Source organism: Hipposideros armiger, unplaced genomic scaffold (genome assembly GCF_001890085.2).
Source record: "Hipposideros armiger isolate ML-2016 unplaced genomic scaffold, ASM189008v1 scaffold_1439, whole genome shotgun sequence".
In the NCBI taxonomy this organism is placed as follows: Eukaryota; Metazoa; Chordata; class Mammalia; order Chiroptera; family Hipposideridae; genus Hipposideros; species Hipposideros armiger.
Genome location: NW_017732789.1, coordinates 101,279 through 119,611, shown reverse-complemented (window position 1 = coordinate 119,611; position 18,333 = coordinate 101,279). Strand labels below are relative to the sequence as shown.

Sequence of the window (18,333 nt, the reverse complement as noted above, 5' to 3'; positions counted from 1 at the left end):
CTTCACAGGTGAATTTTACAAAACATTCAAAAAAGAATTATACCTATTCTCAAACTATTAAAAAAAAAAACAGAAGGAGAGAAGGCTCCCAAGTACATCTTATGAGGCCACTATTACTCTGATCCCAAAATCAAACAAAGATATTAATTACAAAAAAGAAAACTACAGGCCGATATCCCTAATGAACATATATGCAAAAATCCCCAACAAAATACTAGCAAACCGAATTCAGCAACACATTAAAAATAGCATACACCACAATCAAGTGGGATTCATTCCTGGTATATAAAGTTGGTTCAATATTTGCAAATCAATTAACGTAATACATCACATTAACAAAATGAAAAATAAAAATCATATGATATCAATAGATGCAGAAAAAGCATTTGACAAAATCCAGCAGCCATTTATCATAAAAACTGTTAGCAAAGTGGGAATACAGGGATCATATCTCAACATAATAAAGGCTATACATGATAAGCCCACAGCTAACATCGTACTCAATGGGGAAAGGCTAAAAGCTTTCCCCTGAAAATCAGGAACAAGACAAGGCTGCCCACTTTCACCACTTCTATTCAACACAGTTCCGCAAGTTCTAGCCACAGCAATCAGACAAGAAAATGAAATAAAAGGCATCCAGATAGAAAGGAGGAGGTGAAATTGCCATTATATGCAGATGACATGATACTATATATAGAGAATCCCAAAGACTCCACCAAAAAGCTGTTAGAACTGATAAACAAATTTAGTAAATAGCAGGATACAAAATTAATATTCAAATATCAGCTGCATTTGTATACACCAATAATAAACTATCAGAAGAAGAAATCAAGAAATCAGTCCCATTTACAATTGCTTCAAAAATAATAAAATACCTAGGAATAAATTTAACCAAATAAGTAAAAGACCTGTACTCAAAAAATTATAAGACACTGAAAAGAGAAATAAAAGAATATACAAATAAATGGAAATACATACCATGTTCATGGATAGGAAGAATTAATATAGTTAAAATGTCAATACCACCTAAGGCAATATATAGATTCAACGCAATTCCTATCAAACTACCAAGGACATTTTTCTCTGAGATAGACCAAATAATTCTAAAATTCATATGGAACCATAAAAGACCCCAAATAGCCACGGCAATCTTGAGAAATAAGAATAAAGTGGGAGGTATCACGCTACCCAACATCAAATCTCACTACAAGGCTATAGTAATCAAAATATGGTACTGGCATAAAAACAGACACATAGATCAGTGGAACAGAATAGAGAGCCCAGAAATAAATCCATCCATATATGGTCATTTAATCTATGACAATGGAAGCAAGAATTTACATTGGAGTAAACATAGTCTATTTAATAAATGGTGCTAGGAAAATTGGACTGACACATGCAAAAAAATGAAAATGGACCACCTACTTACGCCATATACGAGAACAAATTCAAAATGGATTAAAGCCTTAAATGTAAGACCTGAAACCATAAAACTGCTAGAAGAAAACAGAGAGAGTAAATTTGTAGACATTACCCTGAGTAATATTTTAACTGATGTATCCCCTCGGGCAAGGGAAATAAAAGAAAAAATAAACATATGGGATTATATCAAACTTAAAAGTTTTTCACAGCAAAGGAAATCATCAGTAAAACAAAAAGGCAGCCTACTGAATGGGAGAAGATATTTGACAACGATATATCTGATAAGGGGTTAATATCCAAAATTTATAAAACACTCATGCAACTCAACACCAAAAAAACAAACAACCCAATTAAAAAATGGGCAGAGGATATGAAGAGACGTTTCTCTAAAGAGGACATACAGATGGCCAACAGGCATATGAAAAAATGTTCAACCTCACTATTCATTAGAGAAATGCAAATAAAAACCACAATGAGATACCACATCACTCTGGTCAGAATGACTATCATCAATAAATCAACAAACAACAAGTGCTGGCGAGGTTGTGGAGAAAAGGGAACCCTGGTGCACTGTTGGGACTGCAGATTGGTGTGGCCATTATGGAAATCAGTATGGAGGTATCTCAAAAAACTGAAAATGGAACTACCTTATGGCCCAGTAATTCCACTCTTAGGTATCTATCCAGAGAAACCCAAGACACTAATTTGAAAAAAATATATGCACCTCTGTTTATTGCAGCGCTATTTACAATAGCCAAGACTTGGAAACTGAAAATGCCCATCGTTGGATGACTGGATTAAGAAACTGGTACAGTTATACAATGGAGTATTACTCAGCTATTTGCAACAATATGGATGGACCTGGAGATCATTATGTTAAGTGAAATAAGTCAGTCAGAGAAAGACAAATATCATATGATCTCGCTAATATGTGGAATCTAAAGAACTGAATAAATGAGCAGAGTAAACAGAAATAGTCTCAGAGATATAGAGAAAAAAATGACGGTTGCCAGATAGGAGGGGGTGGGGATGAGGGATAAGGGGAAGGAATTAGACAGCATAAATTGGTAACTATAATATTGCCACAGGGATATGAAAGACAGTTCAGGGAATATAATTAATAATGTTGTAAATATTTTGTAGGGTGTCAGATGGTCACATGTCTTATTAGGGAGACCACTTCATGGATGGTGTAGAGGCTTGACCACTGCACTGTACACCTGAAGCTGATGTTGAATAATATTGTATGTCAACTATAATTTTATATATATATATATATATATATATATATATAGTCACAGGAAAAAAAATTTTAATTAAAAATAAAATAAAATAATAAAATCACAGATAAGAGCAAACTAAGCCCCCAAAATTAACTGTGCAAAATCATCAGATAAGATGGTAATTATACAGCAAATATTTTCCTGTAGATCATGAATTTAAAGCTTTATGGTAAGATAAGATGATGAGCATATCTTATTTCAAAGTACAATTCTTACGCTAACAAAGTCCCAAGCTTTTAATAGCTAAACTCTCTTGCAGATGTTTGTGAAATGCTCAATTTGAGTACTTTCAAGTTTCAGTCACTATACTGAATGTACTCCTAGGATGTAAATAAAAATGTGTTTTCCCTCAATACCTAAAATATGTCAGGAGGATTTATACACTAGTGACTGGAAAATAAACCAAGTTTGAGAAACAATTTTATTCAAACTCAAAAAAATGTTATGATGCACTGTACAAACTTGATTTATGAAACCACTAGGATACAAATACCCTCTTTTTATCCACTCAGCGCACACACATTTAGTATTTGCGTGAAACAGAAAACAAAGCCTCAGTCTAAAAAAATGTCAGGTGCCATCAGGTAGAGGAAGTATTGTGTGCGGTAGAGGGCTAAGTGTCTCAAATCCTTTTTGATGATTACAGTGATGATTACTAAATTCTTTCAAAAATGCCAACAAAATCTCAGAAGATTCTATTAACCAAGCGTACATAGCTTTAAAAATCACAATAGAAATACAGAAGAATTCACAACATATTTTTTTTTGCTAGCATACAAACTAACCCTAAAAATGACTGACAAATTAGGTAACTACAAGTAAAGTGATAATTAAAATGTTATTTTGTTTAACACTTGGATTCTATGTCCAAAAAACATAGAAAAGACATTTATTCACTTTATCTCTTTTCACCAACACTTAAGTAAATAGAAGAGTATTTATGGATAAAATAAGTTATAAAAAGAAAAAGATCATACAGAAATCAACATTATCTACAGGCATCAGTAAAGACAGTTATCTGTAGGTTTTTAAAATAATTTGTAATTACTAGGCTCTAATCCCCTACTCACATCCATCCTCACTCTAAGACATATAATACATATAGTACAAAGTCCCTAGTTAACTCAGATATTTGTCACTAACATGTAGATTTCTGAAAAGTTAATTACTACTTCCTATACCTGTTCCACATGATTTAGGTTATTGGTATTTATATATGGGTGGCAGGAGTGGCATGAGAAGAATATTTGCAAAACTTCTGAATTTTAAAATTCTTTTCTCCTTTTATCATTTCATTATTCTACACAAGATAGAAAAAGAATCAGGCTGGCCAGCTCTGTGTGGGTTCCTTCCTTACATTATCTATTTAGTAAATAGGACATGCTGTACTAAATGTTTGTAGTGTCCAAATCAGCCAGTTCTATAAGCACTGCTCATCTTTGGGCCAAGGCAATCTCTTCTCTTAGCTGATACTGAGCTGAAACGGAAATTTCTCTCTTGATTTAGGTCCTAAGGACATAAATCAGATCTGTAGGAGAAAGAATTGTCACACATGTGGAAACCAGCCATCAGGGATTAAAAACGGAGGTATCTGGCAAGACTTGCAAATACAAGGACATTAAAACAAAGAATGATGAGCTCTCATACACTTTCCTTTCTCATACTATAAAAATGAAAAAAATCTCTGAAAGTTTTTGAACAATTGCCAAGCAGTTCCACCATAAATTGCTGTCTGACCAGAATAAATCCTTTAATCTTTCTACTTCATTTTCCTCATCTATAACATGACAATTATATTAACACCTAAAATGGTTTAGATCACCTAAATCAAATGTATTCCTCTTTGCCAGGCTTGCTTGTGAACAGCCCAAATTTACAAGTTTACAAGAAAGCATTTTTAGTGGAAGCTCCCAAAATAAACACTTAAAACTTACTTTGAGCCCAAATGTCAAAGATCATTCACACAAAACACTCATATGACTCCTCCTTCCTCATACTTCCAGCCAGGCTACTGCCTTTACCTCAGTCCCAAGTACTCTAATTGCTGCCACACTCGGGACACAGTCCATTAGAAGTGCTTCTCCACAAAGCTGCTGTGTGACAGACAAGGCAAGAGAGTGGCTGCCAGGTGGGAGTAGGGAAGGAGGGCCTCAGCAGGAGAAGAGCCTTCCTGGGCCCCTCCCAGTGGAAGCCCTGTGGTTCCAGAGCCCCATAGTTGCTGCTGCCTCGCCCCTTCACACTTCCAGCCCACCCAGGCTCCTCACCTCACCACCTGTATCTCCAAAGGCAAGATTAGTCTTTAGAACTAGTGAGAGATTTGACACTGATTAAAAGGATAATTCTGTAGAGTGAGAGAGGGTGGCAAGAAGGAAGAAGAGAGACAACCAATCTGAGAAGAATTCTGCCTCAGCCTTTATTAAAAATATAAAGAAATAACTTATCTTCAAAGAGGTACCTATTATCAAGTGTATTCAATAACTGGTGATTCAATCATAGAAGTTTAATGACACAATTGTACAGAGTTTTTAAAAAGCGCCATTTGGTTCTTAGCCCCCAGTTCTCTTTGGTTATCTGTAAAATGCTTTAAAATCCTTGTAGGTAACTAGCTGCTTTTTTCTTCCTACTTTTAAGATTCTTTCTTTGGGGCCGGCCGAGTGGCACGTTGGTTAAGAGCTGGCTTGGGACGCCAGCTCTGAGCAGCAGGGCCCCGGTTCAGATCCCACATAGGCCAGTGACACTGCGCCCGCTACAGCTAAGATGGTAAACAACAGATCGACCTGGAGCTGGGCTGCCGTGAGTCGCCGGTGACAGTGTAGAACCCCTGCTGCAGTGGGCTGCCATAAGCTACTGTGAGTGGCCGGCAGCCTGCATGAGCTGCCAAGAGTGCCATGAGTGACTGTCCAGAGTCCGGCGACCTATCTGCCTCATTTGGGAAGAGCGCAGTGATAATACCAACATGGGCCAGGGAAGCAACGTCCTCCACAACTACACTAAAGAACAAAAGGATAGCAATTTGTCTGTTCCCCTCCCCCAATTCCCCAATAAAATCTTAAAAAAAAATTCTTTCTTTGTCTTTAAGCTTTGGCATTTTAATTATGATGTATCCTGGTGTGGGCCTATTTGGGTTCATCTTGTATGTGATTCTCTGTATTTCCTGGGCTTTTCTGTCTATTTCCTTCATCTGATTAGGGAGGTTTTCCATCATTATTCAAATAGGTTTTCAATGCCATGCTCTGTCTCTTCTCCTTCTGGTACCCCTATAAGGTGACTGTTGGTACACTTGATGTTGTCCCAGAGGCCCTTTAAACTTGCCTCAATTTTTTGGATTCTTTTTTCTTTTTGCTGTTCTGATTGGGTGTTTTCTGCTACCTTCTCTTGTACATCACTGGTTCGATCCTCTGCTTCATCTAATCTACTGTTGGTTCCCTGTAATGTATTCTTCATTTCCATTATTGTATTCTTTATTTATGACTGGTTCTTTTTTATGTTTTCTATCTCTATTTTTATGTTCTCTTTGTTGAAGTTCTCCCTGATATCATTAAGCATCCTTACAACCAGTGTTTTGAATGCTGTATCTGGTATATTGCCTATCTCCATTTTGTTTAGTTCTTCTGGAGCTTTGTTCTGTCCTTTAATTTGGGACATATTTCTTTGTCTCCCCCATTTTGGCTGCCTCCCTGTGTTTGTTTCTATGTATCAGGCAGGGCTACTATGCCTCCTGGTCTTAGTAGAGTGGCCTTATATAGTAGGTGTCCTGTGAGGCCCTGTGACACAATCCCTGGCCTCCAGAGCTAGGTGCTCCAGGTGTGTCCCTTGTGTGGGTTGTGTGTGCCCTCCTATTGTAGTTGAGCCTTGGTTGCTGTTTGCATGTCAATGAGAGGGATTCAACCTCAGGCTGATTGGTTGTGAGGACTGGCTATGACTACAGTGGAGAAGCTGTTGTGAGGGGCTGACCCTACAGAGCAGGATTCGCTTTAGCAGGGCTCTGGTGCCTCCCCAGTCTACCCTTAGGGTGTGTCATCCTTGGAGGTGGCTGGGTGATGCCTCAGCTCAGTCTAAAGCTGGCCTTCGGGTGTGCCAGGTTTCAGGGCTTCCAGGGAGGGGCCCCGCCACAGGCCAAGTTCAGCCACAGCCTGTGCCCTGCCTGGGGCCACCTGACATAAGCCACAAAGCAATCCATAGATGGCCGCCACCCATGCTGGGTTTGAAGGTGCTTCAAGTGACCCAGCCACGAACTGGGACTGGCTGTGGCTAGTGTCGGGCTTGAGGCTCTTCTACAAGTGGTGTGGGACATGCCAAAGCCAGATGCTGCTTGTTTGGGTTTTGTGAACCTTTGAGAGATTTTAGGAAAGTCTGCAACATGATCCAAAACAGGCTCTTTGTACCTGAAAGCCATTGGAGGTGGCTTCCATGGGCCCAAAAGTTGGGTGGGATGGGGTCTCTGGGAATCAACCGGGGCAGGGCAAAGGAATGGTGTTAGCCAGGTTGGAGACTCAGATATGGTGGCCACGCTGGGAGTGGGGAGAGCTCAATAAAGAAACAGTGGCTTCTGCCAGCTGCTCCATCTGGGAGAAAGCTGCCCCTCCAGCTTTCACCCTGAAGCCAGACAATTCAATTCCTGCCCATATGTCCCTTACACATCTTGAGTTACTGCCCTAGTGCTGGAGCTTGGAGTGACTCAGTCCATCAGCAAGTAAGTCTGTGTGTGGGCCTTTTAAGAAGAATGCCTGGGACTGCAGCTGCCCTAGACTCACTTAGCCACAATCTCTGCTGGTTTTCACAACCAAAAATTATGGGGACTTCTCTCCCCACCACTGAAACCCTGGGCTGGGGAGCCTTGTGTGGGTCTGGGGAGCCTTGCGTGGGTCTCCTCCAGGGAGACTCCACAGCTGAGATATCCCTCCCAATTTTTAATGGTCACACACAGGTGTGGGACCAGCATGTTCCAAATCTCCACCCCTCCCACCACTCTTGAGGCGGCTTCTTCTGTATGTCCTCTGTTGTAGGGCTTCAGTTTAGCTAGGCTTCAGGTGATTCTCAATGATCATTGTTCTACAGTTTAGTTGTAATTTTCATGTGGTCGTGAGAGCAGGTAAGCACAGCATTTACATACTCTGCCATCCTGACAAAAAATCTCAGATACTAATCAATGACTTCTTTTATTACTTAGATAACAATTCCCTTTCCTTCTGAGAAATGTAGGTAGTAAATCTCTTCTGGGAGATTCTGGGTCCCAGCTCCTAAGTACAGTAATACCTTGGTTTGCGAGCATAATTCATTCCGGAAACAAACTACTCTTATTGCAAGACATCACTTGTTTACTATGTTAAGATGTATTAGAAATGTTTGCTCATCTAGCGGAACACTTGCAAACTAAGTTACTCTCATTCCAAGGTTTTACTGTATTGTGAAATATTGAAATTACAGTGGGAATTCCATATGGGAGCCAGGTTATAGCAAAAATTTGAAATAGAATCCCTAAGACAGATCCTATTTATGAACTATTATCATTTAGCCTCAGAATCAACAAAAGGGAGGTAGGGAAAGGCTATCTGTGCGTACCTGCCTGGCATGCAACTGTACAGCTGTCCCTCAAAGCTCTTTTGTTTGCACCACCCTTTGAAATACTCATGTTACAATGTGTGTGCAATAAGGCCTCTGACATGAAAAAAAAAAGTTACTAAATATACTCATGTAGTTTCCCCATGATAACCAGCTTCTGATTTAAAACACTGCCTCAGTTTTCTCACTCAACATGTATTCTATTAAGCAATAGTGCTAATGTGAATCTATCTGGAAAACCAAAATCCAGATGTTAAGGAAATTGTTTTGATATACTACTTCTGAATCATTCTAAGCATGACAATAGTTTTCGTTCTCAATTAAATTTTATATCATTTTCTTTCTTTTTTGTCTCTAATAGTTTCATGATTTTAAGAACCAAATTAAACATAACCATGGGAGAAGCTCTTATTGTTTCTGTTTTGAATTTCTTCAACATTGTTACAAGAAGTATGTAGTGAAGCTGTATAGTACAGTGGTTAACATGAGCTTTGGATTCAGGCAGATTTAGACTCAAATTCCGGTTCCACCATTAACATAACTTCAGGTGTCCTAAGTTCTACTCCATTTCTCTGTTTATCAGAGAGAATAATACCTACCCTAAGGTATTATTAAGTGAGAGAATGTATCTAGAGCATATTGCACAGAGCCAGGCACATAGTTAACTACTCAATAAACAGTAGATATTATTTTACACATATACATACACATTGAAAAATCTGGAAAACAAAGAAAAGTATCTTTAATTCTATCACCCTAGTAACACAAACATGTATCTCTTTGTAATTTATGTCCATATAAAAACTTATTTTTATAATTGTAACATACAATTTTTTAACATTATAATCATTTCTCCATGTTACCATGTAGGATTCATAATTACCTTTTCAATTTGTTGAATGAGAGTCCATTAAGTAAACTACCATAATTTAACCTCTAAATTTCTGCCAACTACTGAGGTTTTTTGATATTACAAATAATGCTACAATAACATTTTCATGCATATAGTTTTTTCATCCTGTGGAATTCTTTCCTTAGGATAAATTTCCAAAACAAGTATTTTTGGAGTAACCATGCTCTCAACCATGGGCTATATTTCTGCTTTACTCTTTTTTCCCCCAATTAATAATAGATGGGAAAAGATATATTCACTAATGTTTTAATATTCAGCTCTTGATTACTAGCAAAGTTGATTCTTTTTACATATGTTTGTTAAACTCTATATTCTTGTTCTGTTATTTATTCATATTATTTAGCAACTTCTGTAAAGTGGTGGGAGCAATTGTGTTCCCCATGTACTTTTTACTAATGGGGTGTGTCAGTACAACCTTCACACAAGAGGTCCAGGTCCCTTCTTGATGACTTTACGGAGCTGTCAGTTTATAAGAGAAGGTGCTCTTTCTGTTTTTCCTTCTTCCTGCCTAATATGTGCTGAATACAAAAATGTTCTAGAAAGTTATCATGTCTATATCTTTTCAACATTACTCACTCATATCATGTGACCCTGGCTGGTTTGGAAGACCCTATTATGAGTAAGAGTGAAGACCCAAAGTACCCTGAGGGGTGACACACTAAAATAATTTTTTTAATACTTTTTACCCCTCAAAGTGACAACCCCCCTCCCCCAATCCACTGCCCCACTCCCCCCACCAATATCATACATATCTATTACAATTCCATTGACTCCACTCCCACACTATACTCCACGTCCCATGACTATATATATATATATATATATATATATATATATATATATTCAATTATAGTTGACATACAATATTAATAATAATAATTTCTTAACTGAACCAATTTACCAAAGTCTTTGGGAACTAATATAACTCATTTGCCCCATTCTCTCCCTTTCTTTTTCCATCCTCAAATTTCTCTTCGGCTAACTAAGATACAGACTAAAATACATAGGTTTTTGTGAACTTGTTATCCAAACAACTTGAGCATCATTCAAAACTTATTTCCCATAATGTTTAGAAACATCATTAAAACCTCACCTATGCTTTACTAAGCAAAATCAGATTTACCTAATACATCTAAACTTTAATCATCCTATTTTAAAAGATGCTCCATTACCTGCATTATGTCTTGCAATATATCCAAGTGCCCAGGCTCCAGCCTCCTTCACTCCAGGGTCAAAATCTTCCAAGCATATCACCAGTGCATCCAGTGCTCCGCAATCAACTACTGCCTGAGCCAGTTGAGGAGAATGTTTAGCAACTGCTCGTAACACAAAGGCAGCTGCTTTCTTATAAAAACGCTATAAGGGTAAAATTGATAAAACTCAAAGTGAGTTGAGCACTTATATAACAAAAAGTTAAAATAGACCAAAACCAATGTAAAAATGACATTACTGTAATAAAACTCAACAGCATTTAAATACAAAGCATGAAATACATCTTGCAAAATCATTTTGATTTTTTTCATGTTCCCCATTGCTTTTGTTCAGTAACTGAACTAAAACAATATCTTACATTACATTTCAAATGTTTTATTCTAAAACATGCATTTATAAAATAAAATATTATATCTCCTACTTATTATATTTCCTACAAATTCATAAAATAATAAGATTTTATGTATCTGCATCACACTGAAAGGTATTTGTTTGACCTATGGAAACTCTTAGACTCTTAGCATGTGCAACTAAACTGTCAACTCACAAATTTGTTTCTTTACTTGCCCTCAGTCTCTAAGCATGGTAGGTCTTTCATGGCCTCAACTAATCTTTCTGGTGTCCTAAATTATCCTGAAGTAACAACCATGTTTTAAGATGCACTTACCAATCATTGGATAAACATAAAGGCAAAACATTCTTGATACATTTTAAAACTTGTCCTGACAAATAAACTGTCCAAACAATGGGATGTGTTATTTACCCCTTTTTAGAAGTACTTTTTTAAAAAGGTGAATACAAATGACTTACCATTATGCAAATTTTAAGTAATGATTCATATTTATATTTAATATATATAAACTTATTAGACTAAGAAAATAAAACTAAAACAATTTTCTTCATATAACTAAAAAATTATTTAGTAAGTATTTAGCTATAATACTCACTGTGGTTTTATGGTTCACATAATGACACAGTAATGACTCCTACCTCTTCTTTTTATTAATAGAACCCAGTTAATCCCCTATTTTAGATTCTTTGTTTCTATTTCTTTACAGTGACTACTTAAAAGTGACTGGGTGACTATGGCATTCACTTTGAAAGCATTCTGTTTAGTTAGTCTAAAAGCTTAAGGTATAATAAAAATTATAGGAGAGGGAAAATACATCAAGTATATTTTCTACATATTATATCTCAAAACCTGGTATATACTGATGATATAAGAAATACGCTATATTAGTAATAATGTCTGGATTTTGTGTATTTCTGTAGCTTCTTAAATATAACATATATAGATATTAAAATATTTGTTGTAAAGTCTAATTTTATATCTCAGTAACCAAATATCTATTTATATATTGTAAAAATTAGAATAGAGTTTTAAAGTAGCTTTCCACAGATTATTTTCTTATAATTGTGGAAAAATAATGGTGATACATTTCTTGTTATTAACTTAATTTGTCTTTTTATATTGCAGAATTTTCAAATTCACAGACAATTTATTGGGCATCAATAGTCACTACTAACTACAGTACCTATAATTCACACTTTTTTATCTCATTCCCCTTTTCTCCTAATTTCCACTTTCCCAAATTCCCGTCTTCTCCCATTCCTCACCAAAATAATTTCCTTAAAAAAAAAAAAAAAAAGCAAAAGCAAAACTAGAGGACTTTGTATCTCATAAGAAGAGATTAAGTCTCCTGCGAGAAATGAGTTAAAGGACGAGTAGGGAACAAGATAGACGCTTGTGACACAAGTATTGCTGAAAACAACCTTTTGTTTGCCTAGGCCTTCATACGAGCATATACTGTTCTAAGACTGATCCTATAACTTTAATACTCCCAATACACAGAAACACTGCTTTATGCATAATTTCATTAAAATTTTTAGTCTGTTTTCTCCTTATGTTACCAGTAATTGAGAAAAGCCGCATATCAACCCCAAAATAAAATACCCTAAAGATATTATTATGCACAGTTCAAAGAATTGAAGGTGTATTAACATCTTAATAATTCTAACACCTACAAGCTTGTAACTGTACCCAAACTATCAATTTTTTAAAAAAATCCAAGGTAGCAACAACAAGAACATATAACTTATTTTTATTTTTAATCTTACATTCTGTTCTGCCAATGAATAAACAAGCTGTGGAAGAATGTCGCTCTCCACAACTGCTTCTGCTAGGTCATCATTATAATTAGCCAGTCTCCCAAGAGCCAAAGCAGCAGTCTGTTGAATTGTTGGGACCACATCCAGAAGAAGAGGTCTCAGCAAAGACACTACACCTGAGATAAATTATGAAAGAACAGAAATCAGCAAAAAATAAATTAAAAAGCAAACATACGGGTCAGCCGAGTGGCTCAGTTGGTTAAGAGCTTGCTCAAGAGTGCGAGCTCTGAGCAACAGGGTCACCGGTCTGATTTCCACATGGGCCAGTGAGCTGCACCCGAGCTGAGCTGCCGCTGAGCTGCCAACAGGTGGCAGGATGACTCAGCTGGTGAGAGCACGTGCTCCGAACAACAAGGTTGCCTGTTCCAGATGGTGGGCTACGCCCACCCACTACAAAGACTGAACTGGGCACCTTGAGCTGAGCTGCTGTGCAGCTCGGGTGGCTCTGTGGATAGAGCATGCGCTCTTAACAATGAGGCTGCTGGTTCAACTCCCACATGGGATGGTGGCTACGCCCACGCACAACTAATTGAACACAGCACCTTGAGCTCAGCGGTGCAACTAGACTTGGAGCTAAGTTTCCTGTGCCCTCCACAACTATGATTGAAGGAGAACAACTTGGCTGTTCTCTTTCCCCAATTCCCCAACACTGTTCCCCTCCTGCAATTCCCCAATAAAATCTAAAAAAAAAGCAAACATACAATTCAGCATAGATGCAGATAAGAAAATTGAGGGGAAAATCAGCAAAAACAAAAAAAATTATCCACTAAAAACTAATGGGATATTTAGAAGCATATAGCTGAGCAAGACAAGAATAATACAACCTGTAATGGTCAAAGCAGCAGCATAACATGGAAATAAGAAAGGTTTGGGATTAGGTAAGAGTTTAATCCCTGATGGCAAATACTGGCTATGTGACCTGACAGGGCTGTCATGAGGAATGCAGAGAAAGGCTGTGAACCACAGAATACAATGCCTACAACGTGGGGTGGTAGACTCCCCCGCCCTGGCCCATCCTACCCCAGCCTTTGCAAATCCTATCTTTCAGAGCTCAGTTCAGGTCCTTTCCTCTCAATGAAGTCTTCTGCTTGTTTGTTTTTCTCTGATTCCAACTGCTGGGTCTTTTCTCTCATTCCAAATGAACTTAGAGTTTATTACAGAAATTGAATCAGGATCTCTATCTCAGAGCCAGGGGAGCTAGGAGGGACATTTGGCCAGGACCTCACATTCATGAAGGGCTGCAAATCAGGTTTCTGACATTATCTCCAAATAAATACATTCTTTGAGATAAGGAAGTATATCATATTACTAGCTCTCATAATATTGACTCTAGGTTTGAATACATAGTAGGTATATCATCACCACAACAAAAATAATAAAAGTAGCTTATATTTATGGAGCACTTATATGCACACGTTGTTTTAAGGACTTGTTTTCCATATTAATTCACCAAACTCTCGTAACAAACCTATGAAGTAGGCCCTATTATTATGTCTATTTTACAGATGAGAAAATGGAGGCTGAGAGAAGTTAAGGAAATCATCATACCACTAAGAAATGGTGGAGCAATGTTAGAAATTCTGACATTCTTTATTGATAATTGCTAAATAACATGTATTAAAACTTGGGCCGGCCGAATGGCGCGATAGTTAAGAACTGGCTTGGGACGCCAGAGGGCCCTGGTTTGGATCCCACATATGAGGGCCAGTGACACTGCCCTCTACAGCTAAGATGCTGAACAACTGCTCAACCTGGAGCTGGGTTGCCATGAGTTGCTGGTGATGGCGTAGGCTGCAGCCCCTGTGGCAGCGGGTTGCCGTGGGCTACCGTGTGTAGCCAGCAGTCAGAGTGAGCGGCAGTCCAGAAGCTGGCAACTGATCTGTCTCGCCCGGGAAGAGCGCAATGATCGTGCCAACTTGGGCCAGTGAAGCAATGTCCTCCACAACTAGACTGAAGAACAAAAGAACAGCAACTTGTCTGTTCCCCTTCCCCCAATTCCCCAGCGCTGTTCCCATCCCCCCAATTCCCCAATAAAAATCTTAAAAAAAAAAAATTGAGGAGGTGGGGAAAGGGAGACAAATCATAAATGCAGTTTGGTCATTTTATTGGATATTCCAACTCTTCATGTTAACTTTGCCTTACTATAAATATGCAAAATAGCCAACTGCTATTTGTGCTTTAATGATGGTGTTTTAGTCTAAGGTTACAAGAAAGGTAATGACAGAGTTCAAACTGGAAAAAAGTGCCCCTTGACTTTCTAAACATTACACAACTTGAGTTACTACATCTTTTCTATAAAAATATGCCCCAGTAATCTACAAAAGCAAATATTACTAATATTCTTTCATAATGTTATATCCAGAAACACTAGCATAAAAGAATAGAATAAAGTACATTTATAATGATATGTACTCTTCACCACTAAGAACTGTTAAACTGTTTTTTACAAAGGCCGCACCATTTTACATTCCCACCAGCAAAGTACAAGTGTTCAAATTTGTCCACATCCTCACCAACACTTGTTAGTTTCTTTTGCTTTCTAAATAATAGCCTAACTAATAGGTGTAAAGTGGTATCTCATTATGGTTTTGATTTTCATTTTCCCTAGCACTAATGGTGGTGAATGTCCTTCCATGTGCCTATTGTCCTTTTGTATATCTTCTTTGTTGAAATGTCTATTCAAGTCCTTTGACAATTTTTGAATTGGGTTACTTGTTGTTGTTGTTGAATATAACTTGATATATTTGATAATCAATATGCACCATTTTAAGTAAAGTAAGTTAATATTTTTAAAAAGAAAAGCTAAATTTGTTAACAGATTTAAAGTTCCACAATAAATACACTAACTAGGCAAAAAAATATAAAAGTATAAGTATGCTTAGTTTAAAAAGAATCACAATTATGTTTCACATTATTTTTTTCTGATTATTCTGTTTGTTTTCTCACTTGATAAATTTATGTGAAGTAGTGACTTATTGCCTTTGAAATGTACTTGGGAATCAATCTATACTGGGCTATTCAACCTAGATATTTTGAATTGAAACCTCAAGAACTTTGAACTTTTATGTTAACAATTTGAAGAATGAATTCATCTGTCTAGGTCTATAATATTTAATTGAATTATAAATGTTTCTTATTAGTTATAGTATTTAGCTAATGTAACAAAAGTCTCCCAATTTTGAAAATTTTCAATTTGTAATTTTAGCAGTAAAATACTTTACATGCCAAAAGGTATTTCACTTGTACAATATACTCAAAAGAATTTTCTGCTTTATCTATTTTCTCCTCCATTTTGCTACTGCATCTAGCCCAGGAAAAATAGTGTCAAGAAATTGATATACAATTCCTTTCCTTCTATTTCCTTCTATATCCAAGTTAGGTTTCTACACAGTTGCTTCTGCTCTACATACTTTTCCTATATCCCTTAGTTCAGACAGTAGCACAATGGGACTTTGAAAATTTTTAAATCTCTGAACCTATAAAGGTAAAAGCTAAAGTTTTCATTTAAAATATATTTGTTTGAATAAGATCATTCTTATTAGAGAAAATATTGTCCTAAATTTCTAGTCCTTGAATTGCCTCTCAGTGCTTCATAATCATTAGTTCCCAGGGACATGTTTTGTTTTGTTTATCTCTTACACAGATTAAACATGGAGATTTTGTTATTCTAATTACAGGTTTGTCCTAAAAATACAGATAATGATGCAAGAGGAAGAGAGGGAGAGAGAGCGAGAGAGAGAGAGAGCGAGAGAGAAAGGAAGGAGAAAAGAAGTATATATAACATAAAAATAAAACTTTCCTTACCCACCTGTCCATTAGGAATCCATAGTGACTAATCCTTGGTGAGCAAATGGATGAAAATTTAGAGTCCATAAATTACAGCAGTCTGAATAGTCGCTGCATATCTGATACACAAGATCTCTAAGGGAGCAGCTAATGACCTCATTGGGGTGTCCACTGAAGGAGCAACATATACCAACACCAAATATTAAAATAATAATTCATATATTATACTTTAATATCTATAAAACAATTCTGTCTACTCTATACAAACTGATAAAATGGTGTGAAATTATTTCTGAAATTTAAATTCTAGGGTAAATCTTTACAATTTCTCCCCCTCCCCAAATTTATAGCTTTAAGTTCCTTTTCCATTTTTCTTGTTCCTGTGCCGTACTAGTTACATTGCTGCTAATACCTACACTGCAGTCTAGTTATGCCCAAAACAGAAACCTCGCTGATGGTGTCCACAGTCATTTATTTAAAAACACAGATCAGGGTTTACCAAGTGACAAGGAATAGGACTACACATGAGTTAAGGCAGCTCCTCCTCTCAAGAAGCTAATAATCTAGTGGAGGAGATTATAAAATAGTATCAAAATAATCACAACTCTTCAATTCCTTTTAATACAACATAGGCTTAATTACTTTGATTTTGCATGCCAACTGTATATATAAATCAGGAAGGAAATGGCAAACATTTCCAAAGACAAAAATATTACTCACTAAGTCTTATTTTACATGTAAATAGATTATATACATATTATCTCAGTCTTCTGTTTATAAAGATATTTAACATCTCAACTCTGTTTCTTTAAAAACAAGTCTGCAAACTGGGCCTTTGGGCCCATTTAAGTCATGGTAAAGATTTCTGGTTTCCCTGGTTACTTATCTTCGTTTTGTTTTTCAATTTTTTTAAATTTTATTTATTTCTATTGTGATAGAATACATATAACATAAAATTTATCATTTTAACCATTTTTAGGTGTACAATTCAGTGGCATTAAGTACAGTCCTAAGGTTGGGTAACCATCAGCCACTATCATTTCCAGAATTTTTTCATCATTGCTAAAAGATACTATATACAAACTAAAGAGTAATTTCCCATTTCTCCCTACCCCCAGCCCCTGGTAACCTCTATTCTACTTTCTATCTCTTAATTTGTCAACCTAGATATCTCACATAAATGGAATCATATATTATTTGTCCTATTTTTGTCTGGCTTATTTCATTAGCATGATTTCAATGTTCATCTATTGAGCATGTATCAGAATTTCATTCCTTTTTAAGATGAATAATATTCCATTGTATGTATACCACATTTTGTATGTTCATTCATCTGTTGATAGGCACTTAGGTTGTTTCCATGTTTTAGTTATTGCAAATAATGCCACTATGAACACTGGTGTACAAGTATAAATTTGAGTCCCTGCTTTCAATTCTTTTGAGTATATACCTAGGAGTGGAATTGCTGGAGCAACTGGTAATTCTATGTTTAACTTTTTGAGGAGCCACCACACTGTGTTCCCCAATGGCTACTCCGTTTTACATCCCCACCAGCAAAGCACAAGCGTTCCAATTTCTCCACATTCTCACCAACGCTTATTTTTTGTTGTTGTTTTTTATAATAGCCATCCTAAAGGGTGTGAATATCAAACTGTGGCTTGATTTGCATTCCCCTAATGACTTGTAATATAGAGCATCTTTTCATGTGCTTATTGGCCATTTGTATATCTTCTTTGGAGAAATGTCTATTCAAATTTTTGGACCATTTTTTAATCAGGTTATTTGGTTTTTTGTCATTGTTGTTGTTGGATTTTAGGAGTTCTCTATACATTCTGGATATTAATCTCTTATCAGATATATGCTTTGCAAATATATTCTCCAATTCTGTGAGCCGTCTTTTTACTCTCTTGATAGTGCCCTTTGATGCCCTTCATTGTATTTTTAGACATAAAATGAAGTGATTTCTACCATATATATTTTTTACTT

General features: G+C 36.6%; 1 protein-coding gene across 1 annotated transcript in view; it reads right to left on the bottom strand.

The window, feature by feature from the left end:
• The window catches only part of LOC109377541 (sperm-associated antigen 6), an 81,827-nt gene that overhangs the window by 54,538 nt on the left and 8,956 nt on the right, over positions 1-18,333 (bottom strand). The window contains exons 2-3 of the mRNA XM_019633928.1: positions 12,511-12,677; positions 10,353-10,536 (exon numbers count right to left, since the gene is read on the bottom strand). Coding sequence (XP_019489473.1) covers positions 10,353-10,536; positions 12,511-12,677 — 351 coding nt within the window. The remainder of the gene's footprint in view (positions 1-10,352; positions 10,537-12,510; positions 12,678-18,333) is intronic.